Source organism: Hemiscyllium ocellatum (genome assembly GCF_020745735.1).
Source record: "Hemiscyllium ocellatum isolate sHemOce1 chromosome 27 unlocalized genomic scaffold, sHemOce1.pat.X.cur. SUPER_27_unloc_29, whole genome shotgun sequence".
NCBI lineage: Eukaryota > Metazoa > Chordata > Chondrichthyes > Orectolobiformes > Hemiscylliidae > Hemiscyllium > Hemiscyllium ocellatum.
This window is the reverse complement of record NW_026867497.1, coordinates 223,037-247,592: the sequence shown is the minus strand read 5'-3', so window position 1 is coordinate 247,592 and position 24,556 is coordinate 223,037. Positions and strand designations below refer to the sequence as shown.

The following is a 24,556-nucleotide window of genomic DNA, read 5'->3' as shown; positions in this document are numbered from 1 at the left end:
TCTATTTTGCTTCAAAATGTACAATCTGCAGACAGTCAATACATATAATATTTTGTAAATTTGACTTTGGAAATAGAACAAGTTTGATTCAAAGTTTGGACTCTGATCTCACACATTTAATGCATTGTCTGAGCTGCGATGTCATCTTTTGTTATAAAACCTTAAATTATGTTGAGAAGTGCCTTCCAGGAAGTTGGAGATTTACATATTAATGAAGCCTGCAACCCATTTGAATAGATGAGACTTAACAATCCAGGTTAGTTCAAAACATCATTTCAGTGGCAGGACACTGCAATGTTTTTCCACAAATTCTGTCCCTTATGATCTTATTCTTCACAACCACCTGATGAAAGAGTTTCATACCGAAAGCCAGTGCTTCCAAATAACTTGATGTTATGTGATTTTTAACTTTGTCCAGGTTAGGGTGGATTGGCCATGCTCAAATTACCCATAGTGCCCAGGGATGTCCAGGTTAGGTGCATTAGTCAGGGTGAATGTAGAGAAATGGGGGTAGGGGAGTTACTTTCTGGAGGGTCGGGTAGACTCGTTGGGTCCAGTAACCTGCTTCCACACTGTGGGGATTCTCTGAAGAGAAGAGATTTCTGCAAACTATGCAGGGCAGCACAGGTGTCTCCATGGGTGCTTGCTTGGTGAAGTGAGTGTTATGGAGTATCAGTCTGTGCGAGGGTGAGTATTGGGCATGTGTGTGTGTCAGAGAGTATGTGCATAAGAGAGGTGTGGATAAAAGCCAGGGGTTGCATTTTGCTCAAACAAGGAAGGGCAAGAGGGTCTGCAGAGGCTGACCAGATGTCCCAGTCACCATTCATTTCTTTCAACCTCTAGCACTAAGTTTCCAATGTTGTGTATCAGAAGGAGCAGAAAATGAATAGCTAGTATCGTTAGAAACTGTTGAATTTTTCATCTCTGCAGCTGCTGCATTATTTCATCAGCATTGTAAAGTTTACTGGCAGCAGTGCAAGGTGTGGGCTGTATTCACGAGAAAAAGAGTTAAAAACCATACAACAGCAGTTTATAGTCCAACAGGTTTATTTGGAAGGACTAGCTTTTGGAGTACTGCTCTTTCATATGGTAGCTGTGGAGCAGGATCATAGGACAGAATTTGTAGCAAAAGATTACAGTGTCATGCAACTGAAATGGTATATTGAACAATCTAGATTGCTGTTACATCTTTCACCTTTTAGAATGGGTTGCAGGTTTAGGTTCATTAATATGTAAATCCCAGAACTATTTTTAAGTCACATTCTCGACATAACTTAAGGTGACATTTCGGCTCAGACAATGTATTAAAGTTGAGGTCGGAAACCATCTGTATGCCAATCTCAAGTCAGACTGGTTCTATTTCCAAAGTAGGAATTTACAAAATATTGCGTGGATTGACTGCCTGCAGACTTTGTGCATTTTTAAGCAAAATTGAACGTATCAGCAAATATAATTCTGCAAGGTAGAATGGTGGTGGAGGGTTGCTTTTCAGACTAGAGGCCTGTGACCAGTGGTGTGCCACAAGGATCAATGCTGGATCTACTACTTTCATCATTTATATAAATGATTTGCATGTGAACATAGGAGGTATTAGTTAGCAAGTTTGCAGATGACACCAAAATTGGAGATGTAACAGACAGCTAATAAGTATAACAGGATCTTGAACAGATGGGCCAATGGGCTGAGGATAGGCAGATGGAGTTTATTTTGGATAAATGCAAGGTGCTGGATTTTGGAAAAGCAGGACTTAGACACTTAACGGTAAGGTCCGAGGGAGTGTTGCTGAACAAAGAGACCTTTGAGTGCAGATTCATAATTCATTGAAAGTGGAGTCGCAGGTAGATAGAATAGTGAAGGTGGCATTTGGTATGCTTTCCTTTTTTTGGTCAGAGCATTGAGCATTGCTTAGGCCACTGTTGAAATATTGCATGCAATTCTGGTCTCCTTCCTATCCCAAGGATGTTGTGAAACTTGTAAATCTTTTCTGAACCCTTTCAAGGATGTTGCCAGAGTTGCAGGGGTTGAGCTATTGGGAGAGGCTGAATAGGCTGGGACTGTTTTCCTTGGAGGGTCAGAGGCTGAGAGGTGACCTTATTGAGGTTTATAAAATTATGAGGGGCATTGATAGGGTAAATAGACAAAGTATCTTCCTTGGAGTGGGGGAGTCCAGAACTATAGGGCATAGGTGTATGATGAGAGGGGAAAAATATAAAACGGACCTAAGGAGCAACGTTTTTCACACAGGGTGGTGTGTGTATGGAATGAGCTGCTGGAGGAAGTGGTTGAGGCTGGTATAATTACACCATTTAAAAGGCATCTGGATGGGTTTATGAATAGGAACGGTTTAGAGGGATATGGGCCAGGTGCTGGCAAATGGGACCAGATTAGATTAGGATATCTAGTTGGCATGGACAAGTTGGACCGAAGGGTCTGTTTCCATGCTGTACATCTCTATGACTCTGACTCTAAATGCAAATTCACCCCATAGACTTGTGTATATATGTGTGTGTGTGTGTGTGTGTGCGTGCGTGCGTGCACATAAGAGTGCATATTTGTGTATGTGCATGTGTGGTAAAGTGAGTGTGTGATGGAAGTATAAGCCTGTGAGAGGGTGAGGGTGTCAGGGAGGGGGTGAATGTGTGTGTCTGAGAGGGGTATGGATAAAAGCAAGGGGTTACATCTTGGTAAAACCAACAAAACTTGTACAAGTAATGGGGCCCTGGGTCTTGTTGTAGAACAGAGAGACCTGGGGGGGGGGGGGGGGGTCAGTACGTAGTTCTTTGAAAGTTACATCACTGGTAGACAGGGTGGTTAAGAAGGCGCTTAGCACATTTGCTTTCATTGTTCACATCATTGAGTAACGGAGTTAGGAAGTCATGAAGTTATCCAGGATGTTGCTTTTAGAGTATTGACTAAAGTCTTGGTCACCCCATCATAGGAAGGATACTATTGGAGAGGATTTGGAAAAGATTTACCAGAATGTTGCCAAGGCTGGAGGGGTTGAGTTATAAGGAGAGGCTGGGATTTTGTTTTTTAACTGGAGCAAAGGAGTCGAGGGTTGAGCTTATATAGATTTATAAATTCAAAAGGGGTGTAGGTAAGGTGAATTGCAAAGATCTCTTCCTTAGCGTGGGAGTGATCAAAACTAGAGGGTGTATTTTTTTTTAAACGTGAGAGAAGCGAGATTTAAAAGGAACCCGAGGGCAACCTTTTTAGAGAGGATGGTTTGTGAGTGAATGAACTTCCAAAGGAAGTAGTAGGTGCAGGTACAGTTACTGCACGTAAAAGACATTTGGATAGGTACATTAATGAAAAGGTAAAGTAGATATGGGCCAAAAGGAGGCAATTTAGTTTGGGAATTCTGGTCAATGTGGATGAGTTGGACTGAAGGGTCTGTTTCTGTGCTGTATGACTCTATGACACAAAGAACCAGAAGTGATCTTCTTGAAACCAGCAAAATTCAGAAAGGGGCTTGACAGGGTAGATGCAGATAAAATGCTCCTTTGGTGGTGTCATAGAATCCGTACAGTGTGGGAGCAGACCATTTGGCCCATTTAGTCCATGCTGACACTCCGAAGAGCATCCCACACCCCCACCCTCCTCCATGCATTTCCCATGGCAAATCCATCCTACACATCCCTCTACACTGTGGGACAATTTGGTATAGCCAATCCCCCTAATCCGCACATACCTGGACACTTTTGGTAATTTATCATGTCCAATCCAACCCAGGAGCTTGCTTAAAATGATTCAAGTGTGTCAACAGCAATCATTTCAAGGGTTGTTGGTTTCCTTGGATGTAGAGAAGGGATTTGACTGGGTGGAGTGGCCATTTCCTTTTTTTTAATACCCTGGAGTGGTTTAGTCGAGGTGAAATTTTTCTAGATGGGTAACAGTCCTTTACAGTGGTCCTTTATCAGCGATTCTCACCAATGGTGTAAGGTCCAGTAATTTTAGCATGGTCCTGCCACAAGCCTCTTATGTATTGGAGAGCTATGGCAGGAGTACTAGAGAGGATCTTGGGGACCAGAGGTAAGGTTGACTTGGTCTCTCTCCTCCTGGGGTTGACAAACCTATCTTCCCTAGATGTGCATGGGTGAAAGTTTTTAATATCCTCACTTTTTGTGCAAGGAAGAATATTCTGATGTGCTGGGTGTCTGCGAAACCCCCTCCCCTGGTGTCTGTCAGGGTGGCACAAGTTAATTATGGAACACATTGCTTTGGACATTCTCACAAATATGGTGCACCAAAAAACAGAATTTTTAAAAGACATGGCAGTCCTTTTTGAATTACCAGATTTGTCTGCCATTTTAATTAAGGCCTTTGTGTAGCCGTGTCGGTTTGGTATACTGAACTCTTATGCCCTGACAGGAAGAATTTCAAACAAGTGTTCGGGTAATAATTGATGTTCTTGAAGATTGAAAGCTAAGGTCTTATTGCACTGAGCATATTATTTATTGATCTGTAGTGAGTATAATTTTGATATGTTTTGTGGAGTAGTATAGTAGTTGGTTTACTGTTGTTAGAATGTTATTTTCCTATTTTATAGCTTTATAATTTTGAAAAAGGTTGCAATAAAAGTATTTTTAAAATGTCTAATGCTTTGTGCCTGTGACATTGTTCTCAGTCATGGACAGATTCCCTATCACCACCAAGCCCCATGAATCAATATCTAATTAAGGAAACTACAAACATCCAGATAAGTAGAGAAACAGCAGCTGTATTTAAGAGGCAGAAGATGAGGTGTTCTTCTGCCAGGCGTCAGGTGGTTAGAGTTTGGCGGTGGAGGAGAGAGAGTTAAAGTGATCGGCCACAGAACAGTGGAGTCATTTAGTTTCAGCATCCCAGAGCTGGTCTCTAAAATGTTCTGCAAGTTGGCCTCCATTCTCCACAATGTAGAGGAGACCAGGTAGAGAACTGGGCACATAAATGAATCTTAGAAATAAGTTGTATAAATCTTAATCTGCCAGAGTTATTTTCTGAAAAAGTTTCATTAAATTGGGTAACTGCATGAAACAATTTGTTGGTCAGACTTGAATCATCACCCTCAGATGAGAGAATGCCATTGATAGCAGTGAACAGCTCTTTTTGTTAAAAAGCACAAGTTGTTGATTTATTTCCACAACTTACTGGTATTCACACCTGCACAGTCAATGTCAAACTCTGACATCAGAAATGAAATATCATTAATTTTGTCTTACAATAATACAACAAACAAATTAATAGCACACAGTGGATAGAAAGTCTGATTAATGTGAAATAAAATTTGATCAAAAGAATGTAAAATTGAGATGAGAGATAACAGATGGGGGAAGGGCAGAAGGTAAGAAATGCAGCATCATAGAAGGTGTTCCTCCAGGGAGTGTATTTTACCAACTACAACTGCTCAATATAAACAAACACTCTGACATGATCCTCCGGTTTTAATGTAAACCATACCCCCATACAGTAGGTACCATTTAAATAAGTTAATAGATACAAGCCTTGAGTAAATCCAGCCTCCAGCCGGACCCCCCGCTTCTTGGAGCTCGGACCTTCCTCCAGCTCCGGGGGGTTGTTGAGCTCCTGGGCTCCGGCCGCCGCCGAAGAAGCCGCGGGCGCCGGCTCTCTCTCCTCCACCGCCGACAGTTTTAATTTGTTTTCCCGTTCACCCGGTAACCGTCACCTCTTGTTTGAAAAGTTCCGACTTTAATGTGAAATGTATTTTAAAGGTATTTTCTGAGGTAAACGATGCCTGTCTGCCCCCCTCCCTCCGTCAGAAACCGCAGCCTCGCGCCGCCATCTTTGTTTATCTTCTCCTTTCCGTCTCCTTCAGTGACGCGCGTCATCCGCGCCTCCTCCAATCAGAGCGCACGTTACTCCATCTGACCAATAGCGGCCGCGTTTGCGTGTCGTGTTGTCCCACCCTCTGCAATCTCTCTCTCCGATTGGTCGGTACTGACCACAAGCTTTGGGATTGGTGGGGAATGTCACAAGCGGCTCAGTGTATCCGCCCTTTTCATTCCCGTTCATTCATTCAACAGCAGCTGACCCAATTTACTGCAACGGGCTCTGGGGCTATAGCGGTAGTGTCACATATTCAGGGGCAAGATGTGATTTTTAACGATTTGAACTGTGGCACCTCCACATCCATTCATTCAACCGAAGAGGACTCAATTCAGTGTAATGGGCTCTGAGGGTATAATATTTGTGCCCCATGTTGAGAAGAAACCTCTCCCCATTCATTCAATAAAAGAGGACCTATTTGCTGCAGAGGGTTTTATTTTATGGCGCAGTGGTAGTGTCCCAATCTTCGAGCCCTGAAATCCCACTGCTATGAAGATGCGTGGTAACACATTTTTTAGTCATAAGTCACATGACACCAGGTTATAGTCCAACAGGTTTGTTTGGAAGATCTTACAGAAATATATTCAATTCTGAAAGAAATAGAGATAGGATGTTGCACTGGAAGGTGAAACTAGGATAATACCGCGTGGCCTCAAGATTAGAGGAAGCAGGTTTAAAACTGAACTGAGAAGAAACTTCTTCACCCAGAGGGTTGTTAATATATGGAATTCCTTGCCCAGGGAAGGATTTGACATTACTTCAGCAATCACTAGAAGCAGTCGATACGTTTTTGAAAAAATAAAAGAATTAAGGGATATGGTGAAAACGCAGGTAAGTGGAGTATAGTCCACGAAAAGATGAGTCATGATTTTATTGAGTGGTGAAGCAGACTCGAAGGGCCGGAAGGCCGACTCTTGCTCCTAGTTCTTATGTTGAAATCACAAGCTTTTGGAGTGCAGTCACTTCAGCAGATGAAGTCATGAAAAAACAAGTGCAGGAAAGAGAATTTAGATAAATGAAAGACAGAGCATCTCGACGGTCAATTACTTACTCCCATTCCTATTTATGATGATCTTACTACACAGCAAGTGGTGTGTTTTCCATTGTTTTTAAACAATGGAAATAAACAAATATTTAAGATGAACAGTTTGTTTTTCCTCACTTGGACACATTGTGACCTACGACAATTTATATAGCACTGTGAATATCATAAACCCTCTCATGAGATATCATAGGAACAATTCATAAACTAGATTTGTCACTGAGTCACTCAAATAGATAGTAGAAAGGAGAAAAAATCCCAACATGTGCAGGATGCTAACAAAAAGTCAGCAACCTGAAATGGTAACAGGAGCAAGTGAACAGCCCCAATCAGGAAACTCATACTCTGACGTCCATACAGTACCTTGTACTATTCTTCACTGAACACTGCAATTGTTTTCCTTTTCAGTTTAATAATCCATCTCTAATCTGAATACTGTAATTGAATCTGACTCCAATACACTCTCTGGGAGACAGTTCCAGCGATCAAAGTATTTTCAATCATTAACAAAGTAAGTTTTGGATCCGGCCCAAAGACAATTTCGATGGACTTTTGCTTCCAAACATTTACAGTAAGTTCTTGGCATGGACACATTTCCAACTTAGTAGGTTTATTCAAATTTTATAACATATTGGGGGGTAGCACACTGCTTAGCATTGCTACCTCACAGCATAAGGGACCCAAGTTCAATTCCAGCCTCAGGTAACTGTTTGTGTGGAGTTTGCATGTTTTCCCTGTCTGCACAGGTTTCCTTCCACAGTCCAAAGAGGGGCTTCGGTACATCTGTGTGGACCTCCTCCAGTTAACTGAGGGCAATGGGGCACTATGAGGATCTTTAGATCAGACAATCAGTCAGTCAGCAAGTTCTCTCCGGGAGACTTGTCTCAAGACAGGCAGCGGTTTCTTATCTCATCCATTCTCCTACCCTCCACAAACTCCACACAGACAGTTGCCCCAAGGGTGGAATTGATCCTTGGTTCCTGGTGCCATGAGGCAGCAGTGCTAATCACTGAGTCACCATGCCACCCCTGAGCCACCGTAGGGTTGCAGTCCAACAGAAAACAAATACAGCGCACCAACTCTCCCACTGCACCCACTGTCAGGAGAATCAGTCCTGGGGGGGGACTCACGGCAGTGTCAGTGGTGGAATCTGATTGCTGTGAGCGCTGGTGCCCCCGCTGGTGCTTCCGCACGTTGCGGGAAAATGTAAACCTCTTCGCGCACTCAGGGCAGCTGAAGGGCCTCTCCCCGGTGTGGACTCGCTGGTGCTTCAGCAGGGCAGAGGAATCGCTGAAGGCCTTCCTGCACTCGGGGCAGCTGAATGGTTTCTCCCCTGTGTGGACCCCCTGGTGGGTCAGCAGTGTGGAGGAGCGGGTAAAGCCCTTCCCGCACTCTAGGCAGGCGAACGGCTTCTCTCTGGTGTGAACGCGCTGGTGCCTAAGCAGGGCAGAGGAATTGCTGAAGGCCTTCCTGCACTCGGGGCAGCTGAATGGCCTCTCCCCTGTGTGGACCCCCCGGTGGGCCACGAGGTTAGAGGAAACAGCAAAACCCTTCCCGCACTCGGGGCAGGAGAACGGTCTCTCGCGGGTGTGGATCCGCTGGTGGGTCAGCAGGTTGGAGGGCTGGGTAAAGCACTTTCCGCACTGGAGGCAGGAGTACGGCCTCTCCCCAGTGTGGACTCGCTGGTGCCTCAGCAGGTGGGAAGACCTACTGAAAGCCATCCTGCACTCAGGGCAGCTAAAGGGCTTCTCACCCGTGTGGACCCGCAGATGGGTCAGCAGAGCGGAAGAGCGGGTGAAGCCCTTCCTGCACTCAGGGCACAAGAACGGCCTTTTCCCGATGTGGACCCACTGGTGCCTCAGCAGGGTAGAGGAATCACTGAAGGCCTTCCCGCACTCAGGGCAGCTGAATGGCCTCTCTCCCTGTGGACCCTTTGGTGCTTCAGCAGGTCCGAGGATTTGCTGAAGGTCTTCCCACACTCAGAGCAGGGGAAGGGCCTTTCCCCAGCGTGGACGCGCTGGTGGGCCAGCAGGTGGGAGGAGTAGGTGAAGCCCTTCCCACACTCAGGGCAGGAGAATGGCTTCTCCCCAGTGTGAACTCGGCGGTGGTCCAGCAGGTGGGAGGAGCAGGTAAAGCCTTTCCCACACTCGGGGCAGGAGAATGGCCTCTCCCCGGTGTGACTTCGCCGATGAATCTCCAGGACAGATGGGGCATGGAAGCCACTCCCGCAGTTGCAACACTTCCACGGTTTCTCCACGGTGTGGGAGTCCTCTGGTTTAACCATGGCCGCAGCTACAGCCTCGTGTACGGCCCCTGCCCACAGTAACTTCCTCTTTCCTGGCCGTATAACTGTTTCAGGCTTTACACACAGTGTGCTGTAACAGTAGAGACTCTCATCCAGTCCCGCTGATGCTGAAAATGGTCTGAAACATGAACCAAAATGTTTTGCTCCTTCTCACAGAATCATAGTTGAAAATCGTGGAGGTCCCGATGGATTGAGTGACTGTCAGACATTGATGTGAAAGTGGGGACTGCAGAGGCTGGAGAGGAGTTGAAAAGTGCGGTGCTGGAACAGCACAGCAGGTCAGGCAGCATCCAAACAGCAGGAGAATCGATGATTCAGGCATAGGCCCTTCATCTGTTGATTTTTAAACTTCAGTCTTCAGATCTTCAAATACTCTGGAAAAAAAGAGATTACAAAAGTCATCAAGGTCAGTCCAAGGTAGAAATTCAGAACAAGCTACTCCACTTTCTGCAGAACATTTTTTTCTTTTGCTGTTCCACAAAATTGAAAGCATCCCACTCTCTCTCCTCCTACTCCATTCTCACTCAACTCAAATTAATTCTCCTGAAGTTGCTGATTCTGGATCTTACAGGGACAGAAAAAGCAAAAACGTCAGGACTGGCATCCGAGAATTTTGGATAACACCACGTGAAAGTTAATATCTTTCAGGATATTGCTGACAGTGAGCAAGTCTGATTTTGGGAAGCAAAAGAAGTGTAAATTCAGGTTGAACCTGCAATACAGCTTCTTGATAAAAAAAACAGACATGAATTGGTTATCGTCCCTGTGGTGGGTGGTGGGGGTGGTGGTGGTGGTATGTGGTGGGTGGAATGAGACATCAAGACATTGACACAGACAACCAGAGAGAAACTAAACATATGGACATGGCAAATGTTCGTGGCAAGCCAGAGTCAGATTTACAGCACAGAACAGCCCCTTCGGGCCATCCAGATATCCTGGCCTAATCTAGTCCCATTTGCCAGCACTTACCCGTATCCCTCTAAACCTTTCCTATTCATATACCTATCCAGATGCCTTTTAAATGTCATAGCTGTATCAACATCCACCACTTCCTCTGGCAGCTCATTCCTTCCACACACCACTCTCTGCATGAAAAGGTTACTCCTTAAGACCCTTTCAAATCTTGCCCTCCTCCACTCTAAACCTTTTGCCCTTTGGTTCTGGTCTCTCTCACCCAGGGAAATGTCCTTGTCTATTTACCCTATCTATGCCTCTCATGATTTTATTAATGACTCTCAGTCACCCCTCAGCCTCTGGTGCACAAGGAAAAACAGCCCAGCCCATTCAGCTCAAACCCTGACAACATCGTTTTAAATGTGTTCTGAACCCTTTGAAGTTTCACAATATCATTCTGATAGGAGCGAGACCAGAATTACACACAATATTCCAAGTGGTCTACCCAATGTCCTATCAGCCACAACATAACTTCCCAACTCTTATCCTCAGTCAGAGGATTGGGAAAGTTTTCAAAACCCACAAAAAGACAACCAGGAAAGAATGCAGGGACAAACCAAATTTGAGGGTCAGTTTGGAAGCATCAATGAGAAAATGGCGCACTGGGTTTATTGTTACCCGTTCTTGAGTACGTATACGTATTTCTCTTCTGCCCATCGCAGTTCCTCTGTGCTGCAATGTGTGGTGCCTTGTTGAATTAATCTCCTGATGCAGCTTCGTTTGTGGGTGTTGGGATGATTGCTTCTGTAGTTAAGTATTTGATCCGTGTGTATTGTTTCCTGTAGACGCTAGTTTGAAGTTCTCCTTAACTGTTTGCTCTACTGTGACATCTAGGAATGGCACTTTGTTGTTCTCCTCTTCAAACCAGGAGCTCCCCTCAGGCCCACAGTCTCACTACCTGGAACACCACTATACAGACTAGTCAAAGAACTCCAGTGAAGACTAAAAAACTGAGAAGATTCACGCCACTCCATTCACTCTACCCAAGAATTCCTGAACACCAAACACACAAGGTAGAAGAGGATGAAATAATGCTGTCCTTTGACATACAGCCCTGTTCACATTGTTAGGACAGAAATTTGTACTTGCGTGTTCATTTAGAGGAGAGACCACAGACTCTCAATTAGTTGGCACAAGCAGGTTCTTTATTTCGCAGAATCGTAGCTGATTACAGTGAAATACATGCTTTCACTGGAGAAGGTGCACATTCTGTTTTTCCCCCAGAAATCCACACTTGATATATTTTTTGCTAAGCTACGTAACTACTCACACACGTGATCTCTCGCACACAAAGCGTCTCCTGTGACAGAGCTCATTCGGCCTTGGCAAATATCCACGAGACAGTTCCAGTCTGGTAAACAACAGCTCAGCCACCTGTTATGGCCTTGGCAGCTACGCTGAGAAGAGCCTGCCATTGTGCTGCCTGACCTTGGTAGCTGTCTACGAGACAGTTTCAGTCTCGTAAACAGCAGCCCAGCTGCACAGGCAGTTTCGGTCAGCAGTCCAAACAACCGCTCCGCAGCGCCCCCTGATTCCCCAAGCAGTAACTACAACTCTACCCTCCCTAGGCCTATTAGATATACATCCCAACATTCCCTCCCTTGGCCTCTACTGAGGCCACATCAACCCATACCGCTACAAACGCAATGTCGCACGGCAACCGGGGCCGGGTGTGTCGGTGGACGCCCCCGAAACGTCCCTTTGGCTTCTCCGAACACGTTATCTCAACCAGGCCGACCGGTTCTAGGGACACATTAGTTCAGGGTGAAGGGGTCCCTAAGCAGCATACCGCTACAAAACAAGCAACAAGCGAAAATTAACAATTAGTAGGCAATTCTAGGTTATTTCTTTTAAAAGAAAACAACTAAAAAAAAGCTATCTCAAAACTAACAAAATGATAAAAAACACAGTGAAACTGAGCATGATAACAAAAGGAAGAGAACCAGGGAAAACACAAAGTGGATGAGTTAGGATGCCTGCAGAATGAAGGTCTGTTTTCCAAAGAACATCTAATTGTACAACGACTCATTAAAATCGGTCATATTATATCATGACATCCTAAAATAATTTTAAACTACTGAAATCGTGTCAAATCTTTTGTAATAGGATTCAATGTGCTTTCCTTCCTTCCCAAAGGTTTGTTGTTAAGTCGGTTCTGGAAGCTGCCACAAAACTGGCATTTTCATCTGTCCAAAATACTGTGAATACAATGTACTGAGTGCACGATTTTCCTTCTATCAAGCTGCTTTGCCAGCCAGAAACTTAATCAGATTCCCGACACGGATGCAAAGACCAGGGATCTGCTAAAGCCACATGACCACAGGCCACTATTCTGAAGGCCAATGCACGACTGTGCCTGTCTTAGGTTGTTCCTCGCTCGAGGAATCTTACCCATTACTGGCTAACCAGTCTTCTTCACTGACCAACAAAAACCCACATCCATTTCACAGACGTTAAGGATGGACACGGGCAGTGGCAACTGGCTTATTACTGTGATCAGTGGCTTTCGAGACCAATCGAAGCCATTTAGGAATACCAGATGATGGCTAGGAATCTCTTGGGTGAACAATAGTTTCTTGAGTCTTGAGGCATATAGCACTTCACAATCTCTAACTGCAGCATAAAAGCACAAATTTACCTGTTGCAAATTTAAACGGGAAAAATATACAACTAGGGGGTCCTTGGACCACAGCCCTCACATTCTGAGGCCCTAGAGGAGAAGGATTAGAAATGAGTGACACAGTTATAAAGCAAAATCATATATTGTCCCGCGTTTCTCTCTCAGGCATAGCTCCTCCATTCCCTCTGGTTTCGATCCCGTAATCTTTCCTTGGGGTGCCCCCATCACAGGCTCCACCAGCACCGCTGCCTGGTATGCGGGTGGGGGGTCATCCTTTCCCGTCAGGGCACGGTCAATCGTTCGTGTCACAAGCGTCCTGATACATGGTATACAACAACAACCACAGGTAATAAAGATAGCAACAGAGATGCATAAACCAAGGGCCAGCTGTCCCAGCACAGTTCCCTATCTACCGAATGTGCTATTCAGCCAATCTATGACTGGGTTGTTAACCCCTGACTGCTCAGAAATGATGCCAGTTGTTGTCCCCCTCCCCGTCGTTATCGAATCATAAGCGGAATGGCTCTTTCTTCCCTTTATAGATCAGGACACTCCCGCCTAAAATGCCCTATCCTTCCACAATAATGGCATCCTGCCTGTGGAGACCTTCATCTCTGCCCCTGTCGCTCAAACCCTCTATCAAATGCTCCTCCTTGTCTCTCCCTATCCCCTTTCCTCTCTGCCCTCCATGCTGTCACCCGCTGCTCCGGTTGCTCACTCTTGGTTCCATTCTTCTCCTATTTACCTCATCAACCGCAGCGACCGTCATTTTCGCCTTCTGCTTCTGTCTCTCGTCCTCTCTCTTTACAAACACTTTCTGTGCCTCTCCTAACAATTCATCTAATGGGTTTTTCCCACTCCACCCTTCTATCTTCTGTATCTTTCCCTGTCCAGCATCCCCATATAAGTCCCCTTTCTTCCCCAGTAAATAGTATATTCAAAATAGTCATTAACTCAGCCCACATATACAGACTGGGCCTCAAAAATAGATCAATTTGTTCTGACAATCCTACCGGATTCTCAACCAGGACCGTCATTTCCTTTTAGATGTTCCGACCTCCCCACTGGTGAGGGGGACACACACAAACCCAATCTCCTTGTCCCCTATTGGCACTTCCCAAAGGGGACAAGTCGTTACGTTCTTCCCTTTTTATGAAACATTGCAATGTTCCTAGCTTCCCATATCCTCAAACACCAATTTATCAATTCATGCTTGACTAACTTTAAAGCCTGTTCCTAACTTGTAAACATTTGCCAATTCAAGTTAAAAAAAACTTCTAATGCATGAACAATTGCCGAATCCAAGGTCACAGATAATAACCATGGAAGTTTTCGTTTTTACGACAACCTACTGTTGAACTGAAACTTCAACTGTCCTCCATATATTGCTTTTATGAAAAGATAAAAGAGATTAGTTAGAATCGGATAGTAAGGCAGTCATGACTTGTAAAAGAACAGAAGTCATCAACCTTAAAAAAAAATCATGTTAAGTTTCCATAAAAATCACATTTAAAACAGTCCTGGAACTCAAGCTCCAGGGAATAAAACTTACACATTCAATCACCAACAAACAAATGTGCATTCAAACCAGATCACAAAGGGTTAAACTTTCTGTCAGTTGTACAGCTCTTTTCACTCTCTCTCTCTCTCTCTCCTCAGGCTGCTGGGACAGATCGGCTCGATCTCTCTCTCTTCGCTGGCTGCTGCGAGTCTCCTTACCCCTAACCCTTATTTCTTGCAATCCTTTTTCTCTATCCTTCCCTCTTGCTTTCTCTTCCCTTTTCTCTGTTTCTCTCCCCTTTGTCTTTATTACCTTCTGTCTCTCTTTATCTATCTCCCTCTTTCTCTCTCTCTCTCTTCCTGTGTCGGTCTCTCTGTATCTCTGTTTCTGTCTGTCTCTGTCCCCTGTCCTCTGTCTCTCTCCTTACCCAATGCCCCTCACTTCTAGGAATTTTAAAGTCTGTGCTACGGGGTCCTCGTTACCACCGAGTTCCACGCGTCTCCCGCGTTTATTAATTCCAAGTTCCATGCGATACCCCCACCCCTCCACGCAGGAGAATTTTTAAAATTACATAGTGTTTGGGGATGTGCAGGTTAGGGGGCATTGGCCATGCTAAATTACCCATAGTGCCTAGGGATGTGCAGGTTAGGGGGCATTGGCCGTGCTAAATTACCCATAGTGCCCAGGGATGTGTAGGCTAGGTGGGTTAGCCAATGGGAATTGCAGGGTTACAGGCAGAGGTCTGGGTGAGGTGTGGGTTGGATGGGCTGAAGGGCCTGCTGCTACACTGCAGGGGTTCTAAGCGTGAGATGAGGTGCTTGACGGAAACGATGGGGAAGAGGCAGTGAAAACACAACGAGACCGTTTGAAAGTGGGAGCATGACAGGAGGGGGTGGGTAAATGGGATGTGGTGAGGGAGGGGGCTTAGGAGAGAAAGAGACACAGAAAGAGAGGGTCACACACAGATACAACTGGTGAAAGTGGGGAAGATTGTGATAGGTTCAGATAAGGTGGAGGAAGAAAAGCTGTTCCCTATTCACTGATAGTGACAAGGTCAGGGGCGGCCTGAAGTTCAGGGGTTTGAGCAGGAGAGAGAGGGGGAAAACAGAGGAAAAACAGGTTTACCCAGCAAGCAGCAATATGCTGGAATCCGCTGTCACCTCAGAGAGACAGACAGACGCAGAGGCAGACGCAGAGACACAGACAGAGTGAGCCAGAGAGACAGAGACGGGGAGGTAATCAGATGAATGGCCTCCCTGTGCTGTGAGATCCAAAAGGAGCACGCGAGCAGCTGCCCCAGTGTTTCTGGCGGTCTGAGGCATCTCCCCCTCGCCCCATTACCGGTACCGCTCTCCCGTCCCATTGGCACCTTCCCGGTGAACGGCCCACTCTCCCAATGCACTCAAGCTGCCCCTTCCCCCCCCGGGGGCTGGAAGAGGACGGAACAGCCCGTTCCGGAGCGGGGCTCGGGAACGCTGCCCATGTCCGCGACGTCCTTTCCGAGAAAGGAAACAAAAAGGACAACAGACAGGGGACCACCCGCATCAACGGGAATGACAACATTTCACCCTCAGACAAGGCTTTGTCGAGAGATGTACAGCACGGAAACAGACCCTTCGGTCTAACCCGTCCATACCGACCAAATATCCCAACCCAAACTAGTCCCACCTGCCAGCACCCGGCCCATATCCCTCCAAACCCTTCCTATTTATATACCCATCCAAATGCCTCTTAAATGTTGCAATTGTACCAGCCTCCACCACATCCTCTGGCAGCTCATTCCGTACACACACCACCTTCTGTATGAAAAAGTTGCCCTGTAGGTCTCTTTTATATCTTCCCCTCTCACCCTAAACCTATGCCCTCTAGTTCTGGATTCCCCAACCCCAGGGAAAAGACTTTGCCTATTTATCCTATCCATGCCGGTCATAATTTTGTAAACCTCTATAAGGTCATCCCTCAGCCTCCGACGCTCCAGGAAAAACAGCCCCAGCCTGTTCAGCCTCTCCCTGTAGCTCAGATCCTCCAACCCTGGCAACATCCTTGTCAATCTTTTCTGAACCCTTCCAAGTTTCGCAACAGCGGGAAGACCCAGAAATGGAAAAGACTGAAGGGGGAAGTCAGCGGTAAATCTTTTGAAGAGGTTACAAAGGAGAGACCTCTGTCTGCAGCGGGAATGACCCCCACAGTAGCAGGTCCAGGTGGACGGCATTTAAGGAGAAGCTGGTTACAGACGTCAGGGAGAAAGGAACTGAAGGGAATGCTGCTGTAAGGGAAATCAAGTGTGAGCAAGTGAAGGGGAGGTGCGTAGAGGCTCACATGGGTCAGAAATACTGAGAGAGACCAGTTGAGCTGAAGGACCTGACTGGAGACTCAATGGGACAGAGAGTGAAATCTTGGATCCACCTGCAAGAGAAGGAGAAACACGTGATTTACCTTCCAGGATTAAGCAAGTCCCGCAGATTCTGCAGATCACTTTATTGGTCAGAGCACTGAGTATAGGGGTTGGGGTCTGGACAGGACGTTGCTTAGGCCACTTTTGGAATACACAGGAACCTCGATTATCCAAAGGACACATGCAGGGTGTATTTCAGTCGCTTGACGATTAGATCCCTTACAGTGTGGAAACAGGCCCAACCAGTCCACACTGACCCTCCGAAGAGTAACCCACCCAGACCCATTTCCCTCTGACTAATGTACCTAACACTACGGGCAATTTAGCATGGCCAATTCACCCTGACCTGCACATCTTTGGACTGTGGGACGGAACCGGAGCACTAGGAGGAAACCCACGCAGACGCGGGGAGAATGTGCAAACTCCACACAGTCTGTCGCCTGAGGCAGGAATGAAACCCGGGTCCCTGGTACTGTGAGGTAGCAGCGCTAACCACTGAGCCACCGTGCTGGTTCATCTAATTCTGGATAATCGAAGTTCCTCTGTATTATGAGCACTTCTGGTCTATCGGAAGGATATTGCAAAACTTGAAAGGGTTCAGAAAGATTGACAAGGATGTTGCCAGGGTTGGAGGGTTTGAGCTACAGGGAGAGGCTGAACAGGCTGGGGTTGTCTTCCCTGGAACGTCGGAGGCTGAGGGTTGACTTTAAGAGAGGTTCATAAAATCATGAGGGGCATGGATAGGGATAGACAAAGTCTTTTGCCAGAACTAGAGGGCATAGGTTTAGGGTGAGAGGGGAAAGATTTCAAAAGGGTCCTAAGGGGCAACATTTTTCACACAGAGGGTGGTGTGTGTGCATGTGGAATGAGCTGCCAGAGGAAGTGGTGGAGGCTGGTACAATTGCAACATTTAAAAGGCATCCACTTGGGTATCTGTGTAAGGAGGGGTTTGGAGGGATAGGGCCAATTGCTGGCAAATGGGACTTGACTGGTTGTGGATATGGAGGGGTTGGAGCGAAGGGTCTGTTTCTGTGTTGTACATCTCTACTCCAGGAGGAAATGCGCAGTCGCAGGCTCGCAGAGCCACTGGATGCCAAGGGGATGAGAGCACAGCAACTGCAGTGACCCTCCGCCCTCCCACCCAGGGTTCAGCCCTGGGCGGTGACTCACAGCGGCTGGCCCCGTCACTTGTGCCCCCGCTGGTGCCGCAGCAGGTGGTGGGAGTGAGCGAAGCCCCTCCCGCAGACAGGGCAGGTGAATGGCCTCTCCCCGGTGTGGACCCGGCGGTGCTGCAGCAGGGTGGACGACCGGGTGAAGCCCTTGCCGCAGACGGAGCAGGTGAAGGGCCGCTCCCCGGTGTGGACCCGCTGGTGGGTCAGCAGGGTGGATGACTGGGTGAAGCCCTTGCCGCAGACGGAGCAGATGAACGAGCGCTCGCCGCTGTGAAGCCGCCGGTGCGAGAGCATGTTGGAGGAGCAGGTGAAGCCCTTGCCGCAGACGGAGCAGGTGAAGGGCCACTCCCCAGTGTGGACCCGCTGATGGGTCAGCAGGTGGGACAGCTGGGTGAAGCCCTTGCCGCAGACGGAGCAGGTGAAGGGCCGCTCCCCGGTGTGGACCCGCTGGTGGGTCAGCAGGTGGGACGAGCGGGTGAAGCCCTTGCCGCAGACGGAGCAGGTGAAGGGCCGCTCCCCGGTGTGGACCCGCTGGTGCTTGAGCAGGTGGGACGAGCGGGTGAAGCCCTTGCCACAGTCGGAGCAGGTGAAGGGCCGCTCCCCGGTGTGGACCCGCTGGTGGGTCAGCAGATGGGACGACTGGGTGAAGCCCTTGCCGCAGACGGAGCAGGTGAAGGGCCGCTCCCCGGTGTGGACCCGCTGGTGGGACAGCAGGTGGGACGAGCGGGTGAAGCCCTTGCCGCAGACGGAGCAGCTGAACGGCCTCTCCCCGGTGTGGACCCGCTGGTGCTTGAGCAGGTCGGACGAGCGGGTGAAGCCCTTGCCGCAGATGGAGCAGGTGAAGGGCCTCTCCCCAGTGTGGACCCGCTGGTGGGACAGCAGGTCCGACGAGCGGGTAAAGCTGTTGCCGCAGACGGAGCAGGTGAAGGGCCTCTCCCCAGTGTGGACCTGCTGGTGGGTCAGCAGGTGGGACGAGTCGCTGAAGTCCTTCCCGCACTCGGAGCAGGCAAACGGCCTCTCCCCGGTGTGGACCCGCTGGTGTGAGAACAGGTGGGACGACTGAGTGAAGCCCTTGCCGCAGACGGAGCAGGTGAAGGGCCGCTCCCCGGTGTGGACACGGCGGTGGATCTCCAGCAAGGAGGGGGAGCGGAATCCTTTTCTGCAATCCCCACACTTCCACGGTTTCTCCATGGCGCGCGGAATGCCTCCTGAGACTTCCTTTCCCCACAGTGGGCAAACTGGCTCAGGCACGTGCCCCTGTGGTTCAGGTAAAGATGATACTTTAAGAGCCTACTGAAGCAGACAAAAACGTTCAAAGAATTTTCCCCTTCTGGACTGAAAGAGGGACGTCTCTCCTGTCCCACGAATCAAGGGGCTCTGTCAGACCTTCACATGGTACTCAGTTGGGGAGCTCTACCAGCAAAGCTGCTCTTCTCATATCCTGTGAAAAGGGGATTACAAAAGTCATTGCTGCCTGCACATGACAGGAATTCAGAACAGATCATTCTAGTTTCTGTAGAACTTCCCTAAAACAATCAAGTTACAATATGCAGATGCCAGTGTTGGGCTGGGGTGTACAAACATAAAAAAAATCACACATCACCAGGTTGTAGTCCATTAGATTTGTTTGGAAGTTCTAGCTTTCAGAGCTCTGCACCTTCATCAGGTAGCTAGTAAAACCTCCAGGCGAAAAAGACAGCAGATGCTGGAGATCAGAGTGGTGCTGGAAAAGCACAGCAGGTCAGGCAGCATCCGAGGAGCAGGGGGAAAAAAAATCAACGTTTCGGGCAAAAGCCCTTCATCAGGAATGAGGAAAGAATGAGGACATTTTCCTCATTCCTGAAGAAGGGCTCATACCTGAAACGTCGAATCTCCTGTTCCTTGGATGCTGCCTGACCTGCTGAGCTTTTCCAGCAACACATTTCCAGCTCTGATCTCCAGCATCTGCAGACCTCATTTTCTCCTATAACCTAGAGTTGTGTGATTTTTAACTTTAAAAAGTGTTGCAAATCTCCACCACCACCACCCACACACACACACACACACACACACACACACACACTTTTCTTCAATTCTCACTCTGCTGTTTCTGATATCACCCATCCCCCAGTATTGTCCAGAAAGGGACTTATTACCTAAAAAAGCTGTAAATCTCCATCCCACACACTCTTTAACTCTTGCTGTACCTAATATCCCACCTCCCTCCCCCCATGCTCCAGCAGGATCTGACTGATGCTCATTGACTGAGCCACACTCACCTCTTCCTGGACACAGGGACCCTCCAGACCAACACAACATCAGCTCCCCTTAACCGTCCCCCCGCAACGGCGCATGTGCAGGAGCAACCGGTCACGTGAATCGAGGGACCGCCGTCGTCACAAAGGCCGCGCGTTCATTGGAATGAGCGCCCGCCCGTGCGGCGTTCCAGCCTTTCCCATTGGTCCACCGCGTCACGCGGCGGCGCTGGTGTTTGTGACGCCCCCGCCCACGTGACCTCTCTCCTCCACCACCCCCAACGCGCCCCTCCCTTCACCTTGACACGGAAAGGCATGACCAATGGCTAGCCTTGGAGGACCGGAAGGAAGGCTGGTCCTCCTACCAATCAGAGCATCCCCTCAGTGTCTGAATGCGGAAGTTGGATCATGAGCTCCTGCTGCTCTCTCTCTCTGAATGAAGATTGAGTATTACCCCAGACTGCACCAACCTCTGTGAGTACAGCACCCTCTCTTCTCACCCCTCCTATTCCATTTCTTTTCTCATTTTGGGATTAAACTGTTGGTTTGTAGGAAGTGAAGTGAAAGGAGGTGAACTCAGGAAAGGTGCATATGCTGGATGCATTGGTCTAGATCGCTGTCTCTGTCCCTCTGTGTGTCTGTGTCTCTCTCTGTCTCTCTCGTGTCCTTCATCAGGAATTGCGGAGGGGGAGGGGGGTGGAAAGGGTGCTGAGAGATAAACAGGAAGGTGGGAGTGGGGCTGGGGGTAAGGTAGATGCAGGTTGGGTGGGGGGTGATGGCGACAGGGTGGAGCAGATTGGTGGGAAGGAAGATGGACAGGTGGGACAGTTCAAGAGGGTGGTGCTGAGTTGGGAGGGGGGAGGGAATGTGAGGAAACTGGTGAACTCGATGTTGATGCCATGTGGTTGCAGGGACCGAGGCCACCTGATACCTGGAGGAAGAATGCCTCTGCATTGGGACCCTCCAACCATACGGGATCAATATTGATTTCACCAGTTTCCTCATTCTTCTCCTCCCCCCCCCCCCCAAGCCCAATCCCAATCCCAGATACAACCCTCGAACTTGGGACTGTTCTTTTGAAGTGTCCCACCTGTCCATCTGCCTTCCCATCTATCTGCTCCACCCTCCTCTCTGACCTGTCACCTTCTTCCCCCGCTTTCATCTACCCATAGCATTCTCAGCTCCCTTCCCCTAGTCCCACCTCCCTCCCATTTATCTCTCAGTCCCTTTGGGCTCTCCCCACATTCCTAATCAAGGGGTTATGCCCAAAACATCAAACCTCCTGCTCCTCAGATGCTGGCTGACCTGCTGTACTCTTGCAGCACCAGACATTTTGGTGCTTATTTGTCTGGATGTTCTGATGTGACCCATTCGCAGATGTGAAGTCACATTCGAGAAAAACTCCTTCATGGAATGTGGGCTTTTTTTTTTGGCAAGGCCAACAATGTTTTCGTCCCGAACTGCCCTTCAGACAAGAGGATTGCCAGACTTTAGGGGGCATTTTAAAAGTCAAGCACGTGAGCCATCATATGCAGGCAGCACCAAGTTAATGCTAGCGGGTTTCCTTCCCTGAAGAGCGTTATTGAATCAAATGGGTTTTCAGAAAAGTTTCATTCTCTCAATGACTGAGACTAGTTTTCAATTCAGATTTTAAAAAAAAATTTAAATTCCCCAATGTTTGTTTTTACTGGTATTTGGACACATGAGCCCAGATTATTTGCCTGGGGCCTCTGGACTGCTGGTCCAGTATTGTTGTTATAACATCACTGACTCGCCTGGACAGCATTGAGAGTCATACAGATGTATAGCACACAAAGAGACCCTATGTGCAACTGGTGCATACCGAGCACATAGCCAAAATTGATCTAGTCCGATGTGCCAGCACGTCCCTCCAAACCCTTCCCATTCATATTCCCATCCAGATGCCTTTTAATTGTTGCAATTGTCCCAGCCTCCACCACTTCCTCTGGCAGCTCATTCCATACACACACCACCCTCTGACTGACAAAGTTGCCCCTTAGGTCCTTTTTATGTCTTTTCCCCTCTCACCTCTAGTTCTGGACTCTCCCACCCCAGGGAAAAGACCTTGTCTATTCACCCTATCCATGCCCCTCATCATTTTATAAACCTCAATAAGGTCAGCCCTCAGCCTCCGATGCTCCAGGGAAAACAGCCCCAGCTTATTTAGCCACTCCCTGTAGCTCAAACCCTGGCAACATCTTTGTAAACATTTTCTGAGCCCTTTCAAGTTTCGTTTAACTGAACAGTAAAAGTCATACTGGACAGGGATATATCATAGTGTCACTATGCAATATGTATTTATTTACGGCTGTATAAATTTGATTTATAATTATTTCTAGTTATATCATAGTGTTGTAGCCATGTTATGTATTCCAAGTTTTGGAGAAGATTTGTAGCTTGGCTGCTCGTTGTTGTGGTTCTGTTTGCCGAGCTGGGAATTTGTGTTGCAGACGTTTCGTCCCCTGTTTGGGTGACATCCTCAGTGCTTGGGAGTCTCCTGTGAAGCACTTCTGTGTTGTTTCCTCCGGCATTTATAGTGGTTTGTCTCTGCCGCTTCCGATTGTCAGTTCCAGCTGTCCGCTGCAGTGGCCGGTATATTGGGTCCAGGTCGATGTGTTTATTGATTGAATCTGTGGATGAGTGCCATGCCTCTAGGAATTCCCTGGCTGTTCTCGGTTTGGCTTGTCCTATAATAGTAGTGTTGTCCAAGTCGAATTCATGTTGCTTGTCATCTGCGTGTATGGCTACCAAGGATAGCTGGTCGTGTCGTTTCGTGGCTAGTTGGTGTTCATGGATGCGGATCGTTAGCTGTCTTCCTGTTTGTCCTATGTAGTGTTTTGTGCAGGCCTTGCATGGGATTTTGTACACAATAAGGACTGCACAAAACACTACATAGGACAAACAGGAAGACAGCTAGTGTTTTGTGCAGTCCTTATTGTGTACAAAATCCCATGCAAGGCCTGCACAAAACACTACATAGGACAAACAGGAAGACAGCTAACGATCCGCATCCATGAACACCAACTAGCCACGAAACGACACGACCAGCTATCCTTGGTAGCCATACACGCAGATGACAAGCAACATGAATTCGACTTGGACAACACTACTATTATAGGACAAGCCAAACCGAGAACAGCCAGGGAATTCCTAGAGGCATGGCACTCATCCACAGATTCAATCAATAAGCACATCGACCTGGACCCAATATACCGACCGCTGCAGCGGACAGCTGGAACTGACAACCGGAAGCGGGCAGAGACAAACCACTATAAATGCCGGAGCAAAGATCACAGAAGCGCTTCACAGGAGGCTCCCAAGCACTGAGGATGTCACCTAGACAGGGGACGAAACGTCTGCAACACACATTCCCAGCTTGGCGAACAGAACCACAACATGTCATGTATTTCCAGTCATACCCTTTACAGGACAGGAGAATACTGGGCTCAATGCTGACTCTGTGGATGAATCTAGTCAGACTCATTCCTCTCTATATCCACAGAGTCCTGTAAGTGTATTCTTCTATAGGGTCCCTCCAGTCTCACTTGGGTATTGATCGACTCCACTACAGTCATCCTCAGAGCGAGCATGTTCTAGGTCTTGTTACCAAAGCAAAGTTCTTGCTCTGATTCTCTTTCCCCTCCCCCCCACCCCACATCTTGGTCTGTCAATATGGTAGAAAGAGAGGGGGGGGCAGATAACTAGGTTAGCAAACTGCATGAGGGTGGCATGGTGGCTCAGTAGGTAGCACCGATGCCTCATAGAGCCAGGGACCTGGGTTCAATTCCAGCCTCGGGTGACTCTCCGTGTGGGTTTCCCCCGAGTGCTCCGGTTCCCTCCCACAGTCCAACCTTGTGCAGGTGAGGGTGGGTTGGCCGTGCTAAATTGCCCAGAGTGTTCAGGGATGTGTAGCTTAGGTGCACGTGTCAGGGGTAAATATAGGGGAATGGGTCTGGGTAGGATACTCATCACAGGGTCAGTCTGGACTTGTTGGGTCGGTATGGACTTGTTGGGCCGAAGGGCCTGTTTCCACACTGTAGGGGTTCTAATTCTTAACTTTTCTTGGAGCTAGATCTTTCAAATGTCAGGAATCAGAAAAATTGGGAGGGAGCGTATTAGGTACGGCAGTAGGGAGAGTGTGTGGGATGGAGACACTCAGGTTTTGGGTTATGGGCATGGAATGAATATTCCGTGAAATCGATCTGTTAAACTCTGAGATTCTACGTGATACTGACAGCGATAACTTTCTAATTGACAGGCTTTCACAGGAGGATTTACCTGCATATCTTGAACTAATTGCCTCAGCCAGCTTGACTCATTGGGACTGGAATTTTATCGATCTTTTGAGTGGAGAAGGAGGATTGTCCCGCCTGCTTCCAGAGATCTGACTGGTAAAGCACTGAGATGCCGCTGTTCGAGGGTGGAGGGAGCTTTACCGGAGCGGAGAGTTAGCCAGCCGGCCACCCGCAGCAGAGTGGGACGTCAG

The 24,556-nt window shown here is 47.9% G+C and overlaps 2 protein-coding genes and 1 pseudogene across 2 annotated transcripts in view; 1 reads left to right on the top strand and 2 right to left on the bottom strand.

Moving 5' to 3' along the window:
* Positions 1–24,556, top strand: part of LOC132807989 (uncharacterized) — a 233,927-nt gene that overhangs the window by 152,681 nt on the left and 56,690 nt on the right. Inside the window, exons 10-12 of the mRNA XM_060821884.1 lie at positions 5,545–5,654; positions 17,697–17,866; positions 20,090–20,304. Of these exons, the coding sequence (XP_060677867.1) occupies positions 5,545–5,654; positions 17,697–17,866; positions 20,090–20,304 (495 nt within the window). The remainder of the gene's footprint in view (positions 1–5,544; positions 5,655–17,696; positions 17,867–20,089; positions 20,305–24,556) is intronic.
* Positions 8,709–9,327, bottom strand: LOC132807976 (zinc finger protein 239-like). The gene has a single exon (XM_060821866.1). The coding sequence runs from the start codon at positions 9,150–9,152 to the stop codon at positions 8,727–8,729; it is 426 nt and encodes a 141-aa protein (XP_060677849.1). The 5' UTR covers positions 9,153–9,327; the 3' UTR covers positions 8,709–8,726.
* Positions 11,251–24,556, bottom strand: part of LOC132807977 (gastrula zinc finger protein XlCGF57.1-like) — a 33,535-nt pseudogene continuing 20,229 nt past the window's right edge.

Excerpts from the sequence above, each read along its gene's own strand:
- LOC132807976 (XM_060821866.1), bottom strand. The coding sequence starts at position 9,152 with ATGGTTAAACCAGAGGACTCCCACACCGTGGAGAAACCGTGGAAGTGT.